At 45.6% G+C, this 20097-nt stretch overlaps 1 protein-coding gene across 3 annotated transcripts in view; it reads right to left on the minus strand.

The window, feature by feature from the left end:
• The window catches only part of MRAP2 (melanocortin 2 receptor accessory protein 2), a 39969-nt gene that overhangs the window by 19337 nt on the left and 535 nt on the right, over positions 1-20097 (minus strand). The window contains exons 1-2 of one of the 3 annotated variants that reach the window (XM_034766113.1): positions 6163-6825; positions 1578-1711 (exon numbers count right to left, since the gene is read on the minus strand). In XM_034766113.1, coding sequence (XP_034622004.1) covers positions 1578-1704 — 127 coding nt within the window. In that variant the 5' untranslated portion in view covers positions 1705-1711; positions 6163-6825. Of the gene's footprint in view, positions 1-1577; positions 1712-2252; positions 2388-6162; positions 6826-20097 lie in introns of those variants that run through there. The other 2 variants (XM_034766111.1, XM_034766112.1) reach the window with 2 other exon arrangements.

Genomic DNA, 20097 nt, shown 5'->3' on the forward strand with positions numbered 1-20097 from the left:
CACCCAGGTATTTATATGGTCCTCAACACTAATACCAAAGCACCTACTCTTATCTTGACCCCCCCCCCATGCACCCACATTAATGTTGCTTTTGCAGCACATGGGTGTGCCCATTCATAAGCAAGAACCAACTGCATATTTTAGCTCTGTAATACAGTCCTATAGCCTTAAAATTCTACCTGTCTTGCAGCTGATTTCCTGGGCAGAGGGTGAATTCTATTGAATACAGTTGAGTTGCCATTAAAACCAACTCTCTCTTCATTCAAGAACTTTAAGCCTCTAGGACTTTTCTCTACACAATAGTGTCAGAGTCATCGGGAATTACAGTAAGCCCATGCATTAGTCAGATACTGTAAAATCACCAGGAAGATCAGAATCAAGTCCACTGACTAGATTTTGTATGTTTCCCAGTTGTATTACCTTGTATTTGTTCAAGTTGAAACTCATTTTATTTCTAACCTCTCTGCTACACCTTTGTATGATTTTTTTTTTGGTCTGAACTGCTGGTTGGCAATTTTCACATGAGTATAATATGGGAATAAGCATGTGGTTTAGCCCACTCCATATCATTAAAGATGTTAAATAATAACAAACCTAATACAGATCTCTGCAATAGCCTACTATACAGCTCCTTACCTTGATATATTCCTATTTAATCAAATAATATTTCAAAATAGGTTATACAATAAGACTGTAGAACACACAGGACATTGATTTCATTCTGATGACAACTGCATAAATATGAAATACATGACATTTCATATTAATTCAGCATGCTGTCTGGAACAGGCTATTCTCCCTATCCACCACTACTTAATTATAATTACAATAGTTTATAGTGAATTTGATCCTTCTGACTAATGACTAAATACAAACCTATGGTTTGTAAACTATAAATTGATTCTAAAATTTAAAAAGTTCCCTCTATTTGTTTTATATAATTGATTTATAACAAGCAATGCAGATTATGGTGCTGACATGGACAATGGGAACTAGCTGACACCACCAATATCTTTGACACAAGCCACCAAATAGCTTTCAGAGGGCAACAACCATCACTATCAAGTAAGCCAGGTCTCTGTATTCTATTCCCTGAACCCTTGAGACCCTTACACACTTGTTTCATCTTTTCTTATTTACATATACTTGTTTTAATGGTCACCACTATTAGCAAACATATAATGATAAAAGGTCTCACCTGAAAGAGAATTTTCAAAATGTGTTTTAAACCTTAATCGTTTTTCATATATATTTTAACAAGAACAAAGCAGCCACGTTTCTTTTCTTATCAGAGAGAACTTTTTTCTTCTCCATAAAGCAACTAGATGTTGCAGTGGATCATAAAGTATGGGGAAATTTCTATTTGAACCAAAGAACTGGTATCCCAGCTATCCCAAGGTACCGATATGAATAAGAAAAAAAAAATACTTCAACAAAGAGAAATCAATAATGCTATTAATTCAATGAGCTGTGTGTGGGATAATCAATTCACAGAAAAAGGTTTTTGAAAAGCTATCCATTAAGAATACACCAGGAACTTCAAAGCATAGAATACAGAACTGCCAGATAGGACTTACATTTATGAGCTTTCAGTCCTTCAAAGGAAACTGGTCCATACTCATAGTACTCATACTCCCAAGTGTAATCAGAGTTCGATAAAGCTTGCTGAGATGTTTGGTTGGAAATTAACCTATGGGCAGACATCGCTAACCTGTACAGATATATAAAATGTGAACACAAAGCAGGTCAGTATACAGAAATATTTTTAACAATGTCTTTATACGTTTTTATAACCATGCACCATCTTTTGGCTTTCCCCCTCCTCTGTCCCTTTCATAGGTAATGCCCCACTCTTGCATAAAGGGCTGTCTCCCACCTGTTCCTTTCAAAGCTAATTCCACCACTCCTTCAGATAGAGCCATCACATTCTAGCCCATTCCTTCCCTATCCCTTGTCCAGGCCAATCACCAACCTGCGTAGAGCTTCCTTTTAATAGAAAGGTGGAATATATGAGGATCTCCACAAATGTTCCTATTAACACATAAAAGTATCAGAGCACATCAGTCAGATAGACCGTGCCTCCTCTAGGCCAAATACAGTAAATACAAATGATCATCAGCCAGAGGGAGTCCAGAGGTTTAGGTAGTGTAGTCTTGGGTATGTTTACATTACAAGTATTACAGCGGCTCAGCTGCAGCTATACCCCTATGGTGTAGACAGAGAGACAGTTTCTGTCACTATAGTAAACCTACCCCCTCAAGAGGCAGTAGCTAGGTTCTTCCATCGATCTAGCAGTTCCTACACTGGAGCTTAGGAACTGTTCACACCTCTGAGCAATGTAGGTAAGCCGACCTAAATTTTAGCCTGGTGTAGACCAGGTCTCAATTGCACCAGGCTTTGTTTTCGGTATGTCTCTACAACAAAAAAATATAAAATCAAGCCTAATAATCATTCTGAAGGAAAATTCCTGATCAGTTCTAAATATTGTGGAGTTTCTTCAGATGGGGAAGGAAAAGGTCCTTTTTTTTAAACAGGTTCAGTTTTCACATTATGGCCCCAATCCAGCAAAGCGCTTACTTTAAACACCTGAATAGTCCCATGGAAGTCAAAGTCCAGCATGTGCTTTAAGTGCTGAATTAGGCCCTTTGTGTATTTTGTAATTTTTTGCCTCATGCAATGGATAAAACAAATGAAAGTGAGATATTCCCTTTAAAGCTCACAGAGGTGCACATTTTAATGAAATATACAAGAAAGATTATTTTGTATTTTAACAGAAAGATCTGAAAGCCAACTCCTGTCATGATAAAAAAAATGATATAGTCTGTAGACTTCCAGAACATGAATTCAGTGTTGCTATTCCAAAGAAAGTTGGCACTCTGATATATAGCTCTAATAGTAAGCCATGTATGATTTTAACCAACATAAGATTCCACTGGTTTTAGGAGCTAAAAGCTGAATCCAAGTAGGGAACTGACTCATCTTTGAAATAAATGATATAATCATGAAAAGATATCAAAACCATTTTTTAAATGGAAGGAGGTTTTAAATTGTCATGCTTTTGCTGTTAAAAAAAAAATTCCTTTGTTCAATCTTTGAAATTAGCTGTACTGTTTTGGTGCTATTTAAAAAGCAAATAAGCTGAAAATAATTCATACACTGCACAAAAGATTCAATAATGTATCAAAGACAGCTAAATTCATGATCCATCCTTTACTCACATGGAGCAGTTGCTTTGGCTTCAATATATTGCTCGTATGAGTAAGGGTAGCAGGACTTGGTGCTTACTTTGGCTTCAATCCTACAATGGAAATCAACAGGGTTCCACATGGGAGTAGAGGTTTGCCTGCATGCATCACATTGCAGGATCAGGACAGTCCGTTGTTACAAGTATGTTAATTGTTCTTTCAGATTTAGGTAATTTCCTACAATGAGCACATACTGCAGAACAACACACAAAGAGAGAGTTGCCTGCATCTATTCTAATACTAAAACTGCCAATTTCTTAAGTATTAAGAAAAAGGACTAAGTATTTTTAAGGGTTATACAGGAATAACAGAAGGCAACAAATGTTTGTTCAAAAACACAACACCACACTCATCTTGCCAATGTAAGCTTTGAAAATGAGGCAAACTTTCCCTTCCTGAAATTCCTCACAAACACGTCTGCATCACAGAGCGTACTGTATCACTTGGCTAAAAATGGTCATATTCAACGAACACTCCCTTATAATGATGCACATGTTATTCTAATTCTGGGTGATGGGAAGTACCAGTGGATCATTGGGAACCTCAGTTTCTTAGTCTCAGTACTTTTTTCTTTAGATTTAGACAGGAGGGAAATGAAACTTGCTGAACACAAAAGAGCAGCAGGACAGTGAGTGGGGAGAATAATAGTTACCCCTCAAAAATGCTGGAGACAGTGCACATTCTGTTCTTTCATGCCAGTCAGGTAGACTGCTGTGCTCTGCCTCCCTCTCTTGGGCCACAACCAGAGAGATATGTTCGCTTTGCATCATTCTCATTGAAGTTTCGGAAGGGAAGGAGTCTCAGGCTCAAGCCCCGCTTGTATGATGTGCTACAAAAGGCTATCGGATGAGAGAGAACTGCAAGATGGCTTTTGCTCTCAGGAGGTGACCCATGTTCTCTCACTCTGCTCATTTATATGCATTTTCACACACTATAATCCTTTCCATCTTCTCCAGTATTTTTTCTCCTTTAGTTCCCTATAAACCCCAGCACGTACAGATAGAGAAATAAATCTTGGCAGCTTTTTCTATTTTAGCATGGAGCATAAGGATTCTCCCAAAAAACGGGGATATTTAAAGAATAAATATCTAGCCCTGTAATAGTTTTTTAGTCGAGTAAGAATGCAAGCAGCTTGCCAACAAAATGTTCCTCTTGATCATATTTCTGTGTAATTGATATCCAAGTTCCACTCCAAATGCAAATATTAACCTTCATGAACAGCTCAACTGAACATCAGAGTCATTTATTTTTCTTCGTTAGCATTTGCTTGCTTTCATCTCTTTCATAAAACAAATAAGTGCAACAAAATGAATTGGTATAAATAACAGAAGGCATAAGGCTTCCCTTTGTTTGAAGGGTAGAAAAATAGCTGATACTTGGTACTATCTCAGTTTCACACTGAAGTGAATATCTGTATAACACCATATCTGCTTCAATTAACTCGGAGAGCTATTTTTATTGGCCCAGAAAAGGCATTGGATAATACCCATCTTGTTGTTATTGTTTAGGTAAACATATTCTTTTATTGACTTTCAGGAGTGTGGGGGTAAGGTCATTCTTAACCATGGTTTATTTTTTTCAAGATCAAGTAAACTCCTAGCCAACTATCACCTAGTGTCAAACCTATCATTCCTGAGCAAGCTCATAGAGGAACTAGTCAAAGGCTGCCTATCAGCTCATCTAACTGAAGCCAACATTCTAGACCCAGGACAATGTGGGTGTAGGCCAGGACACGGACCTGAAACAGCTTTATGGAACTGATAGATGATCTCCTCCAATCAAAAGATAGAGAACAGACATCCATTCTCATCCTCCTGGATCTCTCTGCAGTGTTCAACACTGTTGACCACGAAATACTGCTGTCTGACCCGAGAGAGATGGCAGGGGTCCAGGATAATATGCTAAAATGGTTTGAGCCCTTCCTGGAGGGATACACCAAAAAAGTAGTGATGAGAAAACACACCACCACTAGACCCCTCACTTGTGGGGTTCCACAAGGATCAGTTCTCTCGCCAGTCCTTTTCAACATCTACATGCAACTGCTAGGTGTATCTGTCAAACAACATGGATTCACAGGCCAGCAATACGCAGATGACACACAGCTCTACCTATCCTTCACCACATACTCCTACCACCAAGGTGGCCCAGTGTTTGGATGAGATCAGCTCATGGATGAAGAACAGCTGGCTGAAGCTGAATCCAAGCAAGACCAGGTGATGCTGGTGGGCAGAGGAAAGTATCCTGAGGACTTTGCAGCCATGTTGACTCCCCTTTGGTTGACGGTTCACATCCACAACTGGTCAGTTCAGTCCATAGTCTAGGCGTACTCTCAGATTCCTTGCTGATGCCGAGCTCCCACATCACAACAGCCATGAGTAATGCTTTCTACCATCTCCAGTTGGCTAGGAGATTCCATCCCATACTGGCAGACAAAGGCCTCAATTATTCATGTCTTTGTCACATCTCGGCTGGACTACAGCAATGCAGTATACTTGGGCAGGAAGTCATCAGCACTTACGAAACTCCACAGCTAGTACAATACACTGCAGCATAAAAATGGCCATAAAGGGTCAGACCAATGGTCCATCTACTCCAGTATCCTGTCTTCCAAAAAAGTGGAAGCATGTGTGCTGCCCCAGTCCACCAACATCTGAAAGGAACACTCCTATTTCCCTTTGGGAGGTCACCTAGGAGAAGAGGAGATAAAGGACTGGTCATCAGCAATACCAGCCTGACCAGTCTGATCCTGTCCAAGAGACTCCCACTGGTGATAAGATCTATGACCAAGCTTCTCCATCACCTAGTTCCAGTAACACTCAGAACCCCACTCCATGAAGTCAAAGGTCACAAAAGCACAAAGCAGAAGAAACTCAAACCTTTATCTTAAGTATCTCTGTAAAATGCTAAGCTCACTCACCAGCCTGGGGGAATAAATAGCCACTCCCAAGCCAGTCTTTAGCTCCCTTGCCTCAGGGCTCCGTTTATTGTTGAAACATCAAAAGAACATGTTAACAACAACATAATGTAACTGCCCCACTCCCCAGTATAGGTTGTGGGTCCCCTGGCCACTAGTAGTCTAGTGGTTAGAGTCTTCCCTCAGCACAGAGACTTCTCCAGGGTCTCCTGGCCCATGCTGTCCTCCACTGCATGGTCTGCAACTTGGGCTTTTAGTCATAAGCAAGTATTCTCATGGCATTAGAATGGTCCTAGGCTCTACTTAATGGAGCTGGGGCCCACTTCTGTATCATCTAATGGTAGTTATCAGACCCAGTCACCTGACATTGCCCACCTGGGTCTGATGATTCCCAGCACCTGCCTGCTGGGCTCTTCCTTGGAACAGAGCTGGTTGTTTCCTAGCCCCCCACCCTGGGACTTAAAGGGGCAGACCACCCTGTTACAATCTCATTTTTCCTGTTTTCTACCTTTAGTTCATGGGAAAATGTTTCTGTTGGTGTATTAGGGTGTCAATGTATGGATTGAGTGTACCTTGGGAATGGCGCCAGGAATGCTTCCCTAACCCTAAATCCTAATTCTTCTTTTGAACCATTCCAAGAGCTTCCTCAGTAAGGAAGAGTTATCTGAAGCTTTAAGCATCCTTTAGTAACTACCTATGTTCTGAAATCAGTTGGTAAACTCTCATCTTTGTAGGTGGGGGAGTAAGAAGAGGACACTATTAGTCACCATAACAACAGTGAGATTTAAGAAGAAATCATGCAAGAGCGCTGAAGTTGTAATTTAAGAAACCACTTTGGTATCTACTTCCTTCAGACTAGCTACGTGATTCTATCACTTCAGGTTCTCTCTCTTGGTTGGAGTCTAAAACCAGAGCAGATAGTTATGTCCTTCACCAGCTAAGTTGATTTCACTGCCATGGGCAATATCTTTTAGTTGGGAGATGGGGGAAGAGAGGTGGTTAGACTAAGCAAGACCTCCTTCAGTCTCCTGTTGCAGGATCAATAGAAAGTGATTCTTTGTTGTATCAAGCTCATTTGATTATCCATTATATTAATTTGACCAAATGATGACTTAAGCCACATATCATTGCTACTCATTGACTGGACTTCAATTTGACCTTGATTTGATAATTTTATTGTTCTTCTTCGAGTGCTTGCTCATATCCATTCCATTAGGTGTGTGCGCGCCGCGTGCACGATCGTCGGAAGATTTTCTACCCTAGCAACACCGGCGGGTCGGCTGTGGAGCCCCCTAGAGTGGCACCTTCATGGCGCTGAATATATACCCCGGCCGACCCGGCGCCCCCTCAGTTCCTTCTTACCGCCCCTGACGGTCGTTGGAACTGTGGAGCGCTGCTTAGCTGTTCTCCACTCTCCCTAGCTTAGTTAGTTATTCGCACTTATAGTCATAGTTATAGTTCTAGTGTTTATAGTTAAATAGTTAAATAGTTTTAAAAGTTGTTCTAGTTGTTCTAGTAGTTCAGGGGATTAAGGGGGTCGTCTCCCCCTTTCTCCCCCGGCCGCGGGGCCGGGCTCATGCCCAACGCTCCCGGCTTTAAGCAGTGCGCCTCCTGCGCTAAGCCTATGCCCACGAGCGACCCGCACGACTCCTGTCTGAAGTGCCTGGGAGAGTCCCATCAAACAGATAAGTGCAAGATCTGTAAGGCCTTCAGACCAAGGACCAAGAAGGAGCGGGACTTTCGGCTCCGGCAACTCCTGATGGAGGCGGCACTTAGTCCGGACGCTCCATCTACAAGTCAGGCCCCGGCACCTAGCGCCTCGGTGCGCAGTGCCCCGGCGGCACCGGCTATGACGACCACGCAAGTGGCGTCGGACAAGCCTCCCCGGCACCGGACCTCGTCGGCACCGCAAGCACAGCAAGTGCCTCGGCGCCGGTCATTATCCCCGGGGCATAAAAAAGCCCATAAGACGGGGACCTCCGTGCCGAAGACGCCGGCTCCCCCAGTGCCGGGGTTAGAGCCGCGTCTGCCGGTGGAGCACCGGAAACAGGTGCCTCCAGCACCGTCGACTCCGGCGCCGAGGCCGTTGAGTCCGGTGCAGATAGCGTCTCCACCGAGGCCGGCGGTGATACAGTGCCTCCCGTCGACTCCAGAGACCTTCACGGCGGCGAGAGACTTAATAGCTCTCACGGAGCCGGCACCGCCTCAACCACCGGCACCGACGGCACCGTTGACTCGCCCGGTCCAGTCGAGGGGGAAACCTGCCTTGATGCGCCCTCCATCGCAAGGGCTGGAACCTCGGCACCGATCCAGGTCCCGAAGCAGGTCCCCACGCCGCTCGCAGTCCCGGCACCGAATATCGCCTCGGCACCGGTCGTACTCGCGGCCAAAATCTTCTTCGCGGCACCGCTCTACGTCTCGGCACCGCTATGATCGTCGGCACCGATCAACGTCGAGACGTAGTTCTCGGCACCGCTACGGTCGACGCTCGACGTCGAGAGGCCGCTCCCGGCACCGGGCATACTCCAGGTCCTCGTCGAGGTCCAGATCCGACTCCCGGCACCGACGAGGTCATCGGCACCGGTCGCGGTCCCGGCACCGATCGCCGGCACCGCGTAGAGATAGATCATCTCCGGACCGGCACCGTGCGGCACCGCAGCCCACGGGAATCGTCTCGACGCTCTCGGCACCGCCGTGGCCATCGAGATCGGTGTCCCACTCCTCGGAGGACCTCTCGAGATCGGCATATCCCCCTCAAGGGCAAGCCGAGGAACAGGACTTGGGCCATTGGCAGGAGATGACAGAGGACCATTCTCATGGCCCATCTCACTGGTCGTTTTGGACCCCGTGGGCGTACCACCAGGAGCAAGGGGCTCCAATACCCTCGACCTCTCGCTCGGGTCACTCCGTTAGAAGGGCCCCGGAGTCCACCATCTCTCGACCTCCGCCAGGGGACATGGAGGCTTCCGTGTCCGCACCACCTGACGCCCTGGACCCAGGCGCAGGTGATGCTCCGGCCCAGGAACAGGGAGACCAGGACCAGCCCTTGGATCCTGTTCCACAGGAGGCATCTTCCTCTTCTTCTCCGGACGAGGCAGTGGCGGGCACATCGTGCACAGGCCCACCTCCAATAGATCTTCGGGCCCACCAGGATCTTCTGCGCAGGATGGCCCGTAATATGGACCTGCAGGCGGAGGAGGTAGTGGAGGTGCACGACCCGATCGTGAATATCCTCGGAGCGGATGCCCCATCAAGGGTAGCGTTACCCCTGATCCGCACGATACAAACCAATGCGGATACGATATGGCAAACTCCTGCCTCTATCCCACCCACAGCGAGAGGGGTGGAAAGGAAGTACTTTGTCCCGTCGAAGGAATATGGGTACTTGTATACCCACCCCCAACCGTGTTCACTGGTGGTGGCATCAGTGAACGCACGAGAGCGCCACGGCCAGCAGGCTGCAGCGCCTAAATCAAAAGAGGCTAAGCGGCTCTATTTGTTTGGCCGTAAGGTTTACTCAGCCGGAGGGCTGCAACTTAGAGCGGCGAACCAACAGGCGCTACTGAGCCGCTACAATTTTAACTCCTGGAACTCTATGGGGAAGTTTAAGGAGTTGATTCCCCAAGAGTCCAGGGAAGAGTTTGGAGCCATGGTAGAGGAGGGTAAGAAGGTGGCTCGGACCTCCTTGCAGGCCTCCTTGGACATAGCAGACTCAGCTGCGAGGACCCTGGCTTCGGGTATCGCTATGCGAAGGATCTCCTGGCTTCAAGTTTCGGGTTTGCCTCCGGAGCTACAGCAAACCCTACAGGATCTGCCCTTTGAGGGACATGGATTATTCTCGGACAAGACGGACTCTCGCCTGCAGAGCCTCAAGGACTCGAGAACAATCATGCGCTCCCTGGGGATGCATGTTGTGGGCCCTCAGCGCAGACCATTTAGGCCGCAGCCTCAGCGCTTCTACCCCCCCCGCCTCGTCAGAGGCAAGACTCGGCCCGGAGGCGAGGGCGAGGTGGTAGAAGAAGGTGGACTGGCCCTCAACCCGGCCAGAACCAGGGGCCACCTAGACCACCTTCAGGGCCCAGGCAGAACTTTTGAAGGTGCGGTCGAGGACGGCGCCCCAGTCATCCCCCAGGATCCAGCCCCCTCCTTTCGGGATCGTCTCTCCCACTTCCACCGTGCTTGGTCCCTTATAACTTCGGACCGTTGGGTCCTCCGCACGGTGGAGAGGGGATACGCTATCCAGTTTTCTTCTATCCCCCCCTCCCACCCCCCTTCCCCGTCCCTCTTCAGGGACCCTTCTCACGAGCAACTTCTTATACAGGAGGTTTCTACGCTCCTGGACATGGGGGCCATAGAGGAGGTTCCGATAGAGTTAAGGGGCAGGGGATTTTATTCCCGTTACTTCCTGATCCCCAAGTCCAAAGGAGGTCTGCGGCCCATCTTGGACTTGCGCGGACTCAACAAATTCGTAGTAAAGTTGAAGTTCCGCATGGTCTCTTTGGGGGCCATTATCCCTTCCCTCGATCCTGGAGACTGGTTCGCCGCCCTCGACATGAAAGACGCTTACTTTCACATCGCAATTTACCCACCTCACAGACGCTTCCTGCGATTCGTGGTAAACGAGGTGCACTACCAATTTGCAGTCCTTCCCTTCGGCCTATCCTCGGCCCCAAGAGTGTTCACGAAATGTATGGCTGTCGTGGCAGCGTACCTTCGTCGGCAAGGGATACAGGTGTTCCCGTACCTAGACGACTGGCTGGTACGCGGTCGCACCAAAGAGCAAGTTCAAGCTCATGTCCACATAATAGTGCACACATTCAACGAATTGGGCATCCTACTCAACAAGGACAAATCCACTCTAGAACCTACCCAGAGAATAGAATTCATCGGCGCAGTTCTAGACTCCAGACGTGCACAAGCCATCCTGCCAGACAACCGCTTTGGCACCATCACGAGCCTCATTCAAGAGCTCCAGGCCTTCCCAACTACCACGGTGAGGTCGTGCCTTACCCTGCTGGGTCACATGGCTTCCTGCACGTACGTAACCAGGCATGCCAGACTTCGGCTTCGCCCACTCCAGACCTGGGTGTCGTCAATATACCGCCCACATCGGGACAGCCTGAACATGGTGGTCACGGTCCCGATCTCGGTCCTGACCTCCCTCACCTGGTGGCTAGATCACAATGTGGTCTGCGAGGGGATGCCATTTCACGCCCCACAACCCTCTCTGCACCTGGTCACAGACGCTTCATCTCTGGGTTGGGGCGCCCATCTCAACGAACACCATACCCAGGGCCTGTGGACTGCACCCCAGCTAGCCCTGCACATCAATGTTCGGGAACTGATGGCGGTGCGCCTGGCGTGCCAGGCATTTCTCAATCTCCTACGTGGCCGCTGTGTGTTAGTTCTCATCGACAACACCACGGCCATGTTTTACATCAACAAGCAAGGAGGAGTACGTTCGTCAATTCTATGCCAAGAGGCCATTCGCCTGTGGGACTTCTGCATCGCCCACTCAATCCATCTCACGGCATCGTTCCTCCCTGGAGTCCAGAACACTCTAGCGGACCGACTCAGCAGGTCCTTCCAGACGCACGAGTGGTCTATCCGTCCGGACATCATACATTCCGTCTTCCAGAAGTGGGGGTTTCCCCAGATAGACCTGTTTGCATCTCGAGACAACAGGAAGTGCCACGTGTTCTGCTCCCTGCAAGGTCGAGCTCCGGGCTCCCTCTCGGATGCGTTTCTCCTTCCCTGGAAAGACCACCTGTTTTATGCTTTCCCTCCGTTTCCCCTGGTCCACAAGGTACTGCTCAAATTGCGCAGAGACCAGGCACAGGTAATTCTGGTCGCTCCAGCGTGGCCGAGACAACATTGGTACACCACACTGTTGGAGCTCTCGGTTCAGACACCGATCCCGCTTCCATTATGTCCGGATCTCATATCTCAGGACCACGGTCGGCTGCGTCACCCCGACCTGCAATCACTCCACCTCACGGCGTGGCTGCTCCATGGTTCACCCAGGCAGAGCGGCAATGCTCGCACTCTGTCCAACAGATCCTGCTGAGCAGTAGGAAGCCCTCAACACGGACCACGTACCTGGCCAAGTGGAAACGGTTCTCCTGTTGGTGCGAACAACGAGCCACGTCCCCGTTGCAGGCACCCATTCCTCTCATATTGGAATATCTCCTCTCCCTAAAACAACAAGGGTTGGCGATATCTTCAATTAGAGTTCACCTTGCCGCTATATCGGCCTTTCACCCAGGGGAACTCGCGTCCTCGGTATTCTCTAACCCGATGGTTGTTAGATTCCTCAAGGGCTTAGACCGGACGTACCCACAACAGCGTCATCCCGTCCCGACGTGGGATCTCAATCTGGTTCTCTCCAAACTCACAGGTCCTCCGTTCGAGCCACTGGCCACCTGTTCACTTCTGTACCTATCCTGGAAGACAGCCTTCCTCGTAGCCATCACCTCAGCAAGGCGCGTTTCTGAACTCAGGGCGCTTACATCCGAGCCCCCTTATACCGTTTTCCATAAGGATAAAGTGCAGCTTCGTCCACATCCTGCCTTTCTCCCTAAGGTGGTTTCTCCATTTCATATCAACCAGGACATATTTCTCCCGGTCTTTTATCCCAAACCACATGCCACTCGCCAGGATCAACGTTTGCATTCCCTGGACGTGCGAAGGGCCCTGGCCTTCTATATTGACCGCACAAAGCACTTTAGAAAGACGACGCAACTCTTCGTTGCAGTGGCCGACCGAATGAAAGGCTCACCGGTCTCCTCACAACGCCTATCCTCCTGGATTACGTCTTGCATCCGGACTTGCTATGACCTGGCAGGTGTCTCAGCACCGCACCTCACCGCTCACTCCACGAGGGCCCAAGCCTCCTCGACTGCTTTCCTGGCACATGTTCCGATACAGGACATTTGTAGAGCGGCGGTTTGGTCATCAGTCCACACGTTTACAGCTCACTATGCACTAGTGCAACAGTCCAGGGACGATGCTGCATTCGGATCAGCGGTTTTGCACACAGCAATGTCTCACTCCGACCCCACCACCTAAGTTGGGCTTGGGAGTCACCTAATGGAATGGATATGAGCAAGCACTCGAAGAAGAAAAGACGGTTACTCACCGTTGTAACTGTTGTTCTTCGAGATGTGTTGCTCATATCCATTCCAAACCCGCCCCCCGTCCCCACTGTCGGAGTAGCCGGCAAGAAGGAACTGAGGGGGCGCCGGGTCGGCCGGGGTATATATTCAGCGCCATGAAGGCGCCACTCTAGGGGGCTCCACAGCCGACCCGCCGGTGTTGCTAGGGTAGAAAATCTTCCGACGATCGTGCACGCGGCGCGCACACACCTAATGGAATGGATATGAGCAACACATCTCGAAGAACAACAGTTACAACGGTGAGTAACCGTCTTTTTTAATTCCTAATTAGTTTAGTGAGATTTCTAGTAGTTTTCATCTTAGTGATATTAAAATTAAATTTTCATATCTGCTTGTTCTTTTAATAAAACCCATAGAAGTATAGAAAGCCAAGTTCTTGGGTTTTTTCACATAAGCAACTTGAATCAGACCCTGCAGGAATGAAGGTAACTTAACTGAGGTATTTGACAGCCACTTTCTCTCTCTAAATTAAATCCTTTGTTTCTTGCACTATGTAAATATTTATTCCAATTTCAAGTGAAGAGTCTAATCTCTAAATAATGTCATACTCACTGTCCATCTGGTTTAAAATCCAGATCTGAACATACAGATTAGCACTGGTCTAGTTCTCCCCTAGTGCTTCCTGCTGAGTCCTCATTATAACAGTGTCCATAAATAAGTATGGTTCCTGGTGTCCCTTGAAGCCAGGAGAGAATAAGCTGATGGGGCTGAAAAACAGTCACACTTGGGCCATTCACTCATATCTGCATCAGTCATAGATCACACATGGGCAAACACATTCTAGGATCCCCTTTGCAGATAAACTGTGAAGTCACAATCTGGCCCCATAGTATCTGAATGCCTGAATATTTCAGTATAGGAAGTTAGCTACGTATAACACACACTCAAAATTCAATAAAAAATTAAAGACAACCATAAAGCTACATTTAGCTTTTCTTGGAAAGTGTTATGAACTGTAATAACTACAAACATTTAGAAGTTTAGCATTATTACGTACGATATGATGGAGAATTTTTTTAAAAAATATATCCAATCTGTGAGGATTTCAGGCTGCCATTGCAATAGAATTGAATTTTTTTAAAACCAATTCAATTTGGAATGTTTCCAGAATAAAGCTGCCAAGCAATTTAACAAGTTCTTTCCTCCCCTCCTCACCTCCACCCCCATATTCAAGGGAAATTTTTCCTTCCAGCTCTGTTGGAGAAGATAAAACAATTTATTATACAGTCTCTAATGAAAAATTCAGTTGAGGCTGAGCTCTTGGTGAAACCTGACAGTGATGTATGAAAATGAGTGCCAGTGAGAGTCAATTTCTTATTCTTAATCTCTACTATTTCTCTGTACAACACACTAGTATGCAAAGGTAGCTAATAAAGGGCTTCATCCGACAGCCCTTACTCATATGAGTTAGACTGTAGGATTGGGTCCAAACATACTACGCTTACGTCTTATTTCCTTGGTCTCTATCATAGGCTGGGAAGAAAAAGAAAAAAAAATATTTGCTAATACCACCACCCTTGCAGGACAGAAATCAACTGCATTTAAATAGCAGGCCAAACTGTATAACATCTGCCATACTTTATCTACAAAATATCTTCCATTGCAAAACCCGGAACAATACTTGATAAAGGGCAGAGTGGTCAACCTTCTTCATGTTATCACAAGCCTCACAATTTTTGGTGGTCTTTTTTGGGACATTAGTGATCTCCTGATGTCTTCAGCTTCTTCGTGAATATCTGCCCTTACTCAAAATGGCCTCAAAAGCCCATTACTTTAATCAGGAATTAAGCCAGATTGCCTTCAATCAAGATGGCTGACATTTCTCCAGTAGCTTTTCATATGATGCTGCCTCTAGTAAAGATAACTGCCACCCTAGGCTCTCTGATTAGCGAACTGGAAAGGAAACTGAAGGGATAAGGGAATGCAAAAAGTGCAGAAAGGAGGCTAAGGCCTGGTCTACACAGGGAAATTGACCAGCATAGTTATAGCAGACTAGTGTAATTAATCCCCTATATCTATACCAGTCAATTTCCCCACATAGACAAGCCCTAAGAGGGTCATGTTGCAGCATGTGGACAGAGAAGGAGACTAACACAGACAGGAGAATGGGTGATGGCCATAAGGAAGAGCAAGGGATGTTGGGAGTAGGGAATGGGGAGACAGAATGTAAGAGAAGGAAGTTCTTGAGGTAAAGGGAGCAAAAATATGGGAGGCAGGAGTTGGACTGGAAGAACATGGAAGGAGAACATGAGTGGGCAGAGAAAAAAAATGGGAAATGGAAGAGAATAGGGGGGAGGGGAAAAGGATAGCGCCTCCCCTCCTGTATTTGGAGACAATAAATGGGACCTCCTTCTGAGCAGAAATGGAGGACCCCTGCATGTTTGCATCCATTACACTGGTCTACAATTTTTGAGAAGTCGTCTGCTTCAGAGATAAAATGTGCTATTTATTATGTATTTTGATGTGCTGAATTCAAATATGACAATTAAAACAACTGATTGGCTACTGTTTAAGATATTTACGTTTTTACGTTTTATATCTATATATATTGTGTAGATAGTAGAGTTTTAATCATAAATTGTAAACCTAGGTCTTTTCATGTGTTTATGGCTGCTTTACATGATAATATTTCACCTGTCCTGGTTATGGAACACTTTAAAAATCAGAAAAAGGGTTATATAAATAAAATTTATCATGAAACAAAAGGCAAAAAACTATGATGTACATAGTTTAGTCCTATTCAGTGTCTACTCTGAGCTTCTTGGCTCGTCTCTTGTATTCATTAAATGGAGCATCTCTTGTCACTGTCCAGCAATAGTCTGCAAGCATTGATGGGCTCCATTTGCCCTAATAGCGTTTCTCCATTGTTGCAATGTCCTGGTGAAATCGCTCGCCATGCTCGTCGGTCACTGCTCCGCAGTTCGGTGGGAAAAAAATCTAGATGAGAGTGCAAAAAATGTATCTTTAGTGACATGTTGCAACCAAGGCTTTTGTATGCCTTGGAGGTTTTCCACCAACAACCTGTAGTTGTCTGCCTTGTTGTTTCCGAGAAAATTTATTGCCACTAACTGGAAGGCTTTCCATGCCGTCTTTTCCTTGCCATGCAGTGCATGGTCAAATGCATCATCTCGAAGAAGTTCACGAATCTGAGGACCAACAAAGACCCCTTCCTTTATCTTAGCTTCACTTAACCTTGGAAATTTTCCACGGAGGTACTTGAAAGCTGCTTGTGTTTTGTCAATGGCCTTGACAAAGTTCTTCATCAGACCCAGCTTGATGTGTAAGGGTGGTAACAAAATCTTCCTTGATTCAACAAGTGGTGGATGCTGAACACTTTTCCTCCCAGGCTCCAATGACTGTCGAAGTGGCCAATCTTTCTTGATGTAGTGGGAATCTCTTGCACGACTATCCCATTTGCAGAGAAAACAGCAGTACTTTGTGTATCCAGTCTGCAGACCAAGCAAGAGAGCAACAACCTTCAAATCGCCACAAAGCTGCCACTGATGTTAGTCATAGTTTATGCACCTCAAAAGTTGTTTCATGTTGTCATAGGTTTCCTTCATATAGACTGCATGACCAACTGGAATTGATGGCAAAACATTGCCATTATGCAGTAAAACAGCTTTAAGACTCGTCTTCGATGAATTAATGAACAGTCTCCATTCATCTGGATCGTGAACGATGTTGAGGGCTGCCATCACACCATTGATGTTGTTGCAGGCTACAAGATCACCTTCCATGAAGAAGTATGGGATAAGATCCTTTTGATGGTCACGGAACATGGAAACCCTAACATCACCTGCCAGGAGATTCCACTGCTGTAGTCTGGAGCCCAACAGCTCTGCCTTACTCTTGGGTAGTTCCAAATCCCTGACAAGATCATTCAGTTCACCTTGTGTTATGAGGTGTGGTTCAGAGGAGGAGGATGGGAGAAAATGTGGGTCCTGTGACATTGATGGTTCAGGATCAGAAGTTTCATCCTCTTCCTTCTTCCTCGTCTGACTCAAGTGAGAATGATTCTGGTGCATCAGGAACCGGCAGTCCTTCTCCGTGGGGTACTGGGCGTATAGCTGATGGAATGTTTGGATAATGCACAGTCCACTTTTTTTTTGACACACCTTTCCCAACTGGAGGCACCATGCAGAAGTAACAATTGCTGGTATGATCTGTTGGCTCTCTCCAAATCATTGGCACTGCAAAAGGCATAGATTTCCTTTTCCTGTTCAACTACTGGTGAAAATGTGTTGCACAAGTGTTGCAGCATATGTGTGGGGCCCACCTCTTGTCCTGATCTCCAATTTTGCAGCCAAAATAAAGGTTATTCTGCGCTTTTGTGATGCAAAAGTCACTTCATCACAAACATAGCAGAAGTTATCTGCACTGTTCACACAAGTACGAGGCATCTCTGTTCACTTTGGCTAAACAGAAGTGTGTCCCTTTGCAAAATCAAACACTGACAAATAAGAGAGCACGACACTGTATGATTTCTAGAGCTGATATAGGGCAATTTGTTCAGCAGAGTGATGTAAGCTTCGTTATGATTGCATCATCCATGACTTCTAGGAATAACATGAAGCAATTCATATAATGTATGATGCAATACCCGCTTCAGATTGCATCATTCATTGTTTTGCCTAAAAAGCAAGTACTGTCCAAACCCAGTCATAGATTTTATTCATAGATCCAGTCAAAGATGTATTTTAGTCATTTCTGGTTTAAATTGAGATCCCTTCCCTTTATAACTCACTTATCCTCCGCCATTCCCAAGTCAAGGGTCGTATATACTGACCCAATAGCATATCTTGAAAACTAGAGCCAATCAACAATTTTAAGCATCATTTTTGTTCTCAGTGACCCAGAATTAGTAAAGTTTGACTCCATTTATTTCAGAAGCATTTTGGCTGTAGAGCAGTGTTATAGGTTGAATTTTAACACACACAAATTAGAGTTAGGCTCAAGTGCTCAAAAGTCAAGAAGGCAGACCAAAATATTGTGCTGTTTATTATTGGTTTAGAAATCATCATGTTTAGGGCTTGTCTACACCACACAACAATGCACACTGCAGGGGTGTGGTCTCATATTAGAGAACTTTTCGTTCGCTCCAGCAGGGTCTACGTAGGCCAGTTACCAACTGTTGACCAGTTCTTTTCCCCCCACTACCCAGAATGCACAGGTTCACAGACAGACTCTTGAGCTGAAAAAGTGTGTCATCTATTTGCTGCTTCAGTGAGTGGTCAGTCCACCAAAAAAGGGCACAGCATACATAGGGTTAAATGCAAACACATTCAGGTGTTCACCTTAAATACACTGTTACAAACCTATTCATTATACTTTCCTGACTAACACTAAGATTAGTTTGCTAAACTCAGCTGTTTAACTGACTGTTTACCTGATCAGGTTGCTGACCAACCTTTTTACCTGGTTGTTCTCTTTCCCTGACAGACAAGCAGACATCTTTTCACATGTCTCAACACATAAAACATACATTCTACATATCACATCCTAGTACACCAACACATTGGTGCACTCTAGAAATCAGTTTGCATTGCTGTGCAGTGTAGACAAGTTTCCCCTCCCACCCCTGCCCAAAACCTAACAAACAAAAGCAATTTCATGATTTGAGGAGAGTTTGATTTTTTTTGAACTTCGATTTAGCAACAAAAAGGAATAGGTTACATAACAAATACCCGCATGTACACAAAGGGTAAAGTTTCCAGGAGTGCCTCTGTGCCATTTCCAAAGGTGACGTAGGCACTTGGGAACCTATTGACCTTCAATGATATTTAGGCTCCTAGTACCTAAGGCACTTTCGAAAATGGGACCTAGATGCTTTTGAAAGTTTTACCCTAAATCACAGTATATTTTCTAAACAGAATAATGACCTATCCTCTAATACCCAGTTACACAAACTCTGATACTTGTAGTATATTTATGACACACAACTGTTTATTTTAATAGTTTAAATTCTGAAATAAGATCACAGCCTGCTGTTCTTCAAGTAGAATTTCCACAGATTTCTTGTCCTTAGTTCAAATACTTCTTTCCATTTTTGATTATTTTTAAAATAATTTACCGGTTTCAAAAGATGTTTTCTCCTAGTTCAAATGCAATAAGTAAATACATTTAAAACTGAATGGGGAAATTGCATGTGTTCAAAATTTACTTGTCTTGAGAGTTATCAAATTTGTGTTTACTTTAGTCTAATCTAATGTTAATAACATAGCTACAGATGTTTCTTTTGTTCTGAACACACTGATTTTGCTGAATTTACAGGAAAAAAAAACAGATGCATAAAACTGTGGAGTAACTATTCTGAGGTACTGTTTAAACGCAAATGAAAGAAATACACACAACCAAAAACGAATCTTGGTTCACTGATATGGAATTTAAAAAAAAAAAAAAGCCACCCCCTTCCCTCCCAACGAAGTCTCAACAATTTCCTTCTTACACTAATAAAGCCACCACTGACGAGAACCAAGGGAAAACCCCCAAACACCTCGCCCAAAAGCAAAGTGGGCAAGAGCTGAAATCTAGGTCTGCATTTCTCCCATGTTACGTGCTCTGCAATACCTCCCACGAGGCACACCAGAGGGCTGCAATGGCCATTTAACAGACAAGAGTATCCCCCATTTAGTGCAACCTCTCAGCACGGTTAAGTTTTAGCCTTTGCGGGCTGTTACGAGGAAAATTCTCTCGCCACCCCCGTACAGCGGGTAATAACGGATCGGCGCGACCCGTTCCCAAGCCAGCTGCGCAGACTGGA

This window comes from Trachemys scripta, chromosome 3 (genome assembly GCF_013100865.1).
Source record: "Trachemys scripta elegans isolate TJP31775 chromosome 3, CAS_Tse_1.0, whole genome shotgun sequence".
Classification (NCBI taxonomy): Eukaryota; Metazoa; Chordata; order Testudines; family Emydidae; genus Trachemys; species Trachemys scripta.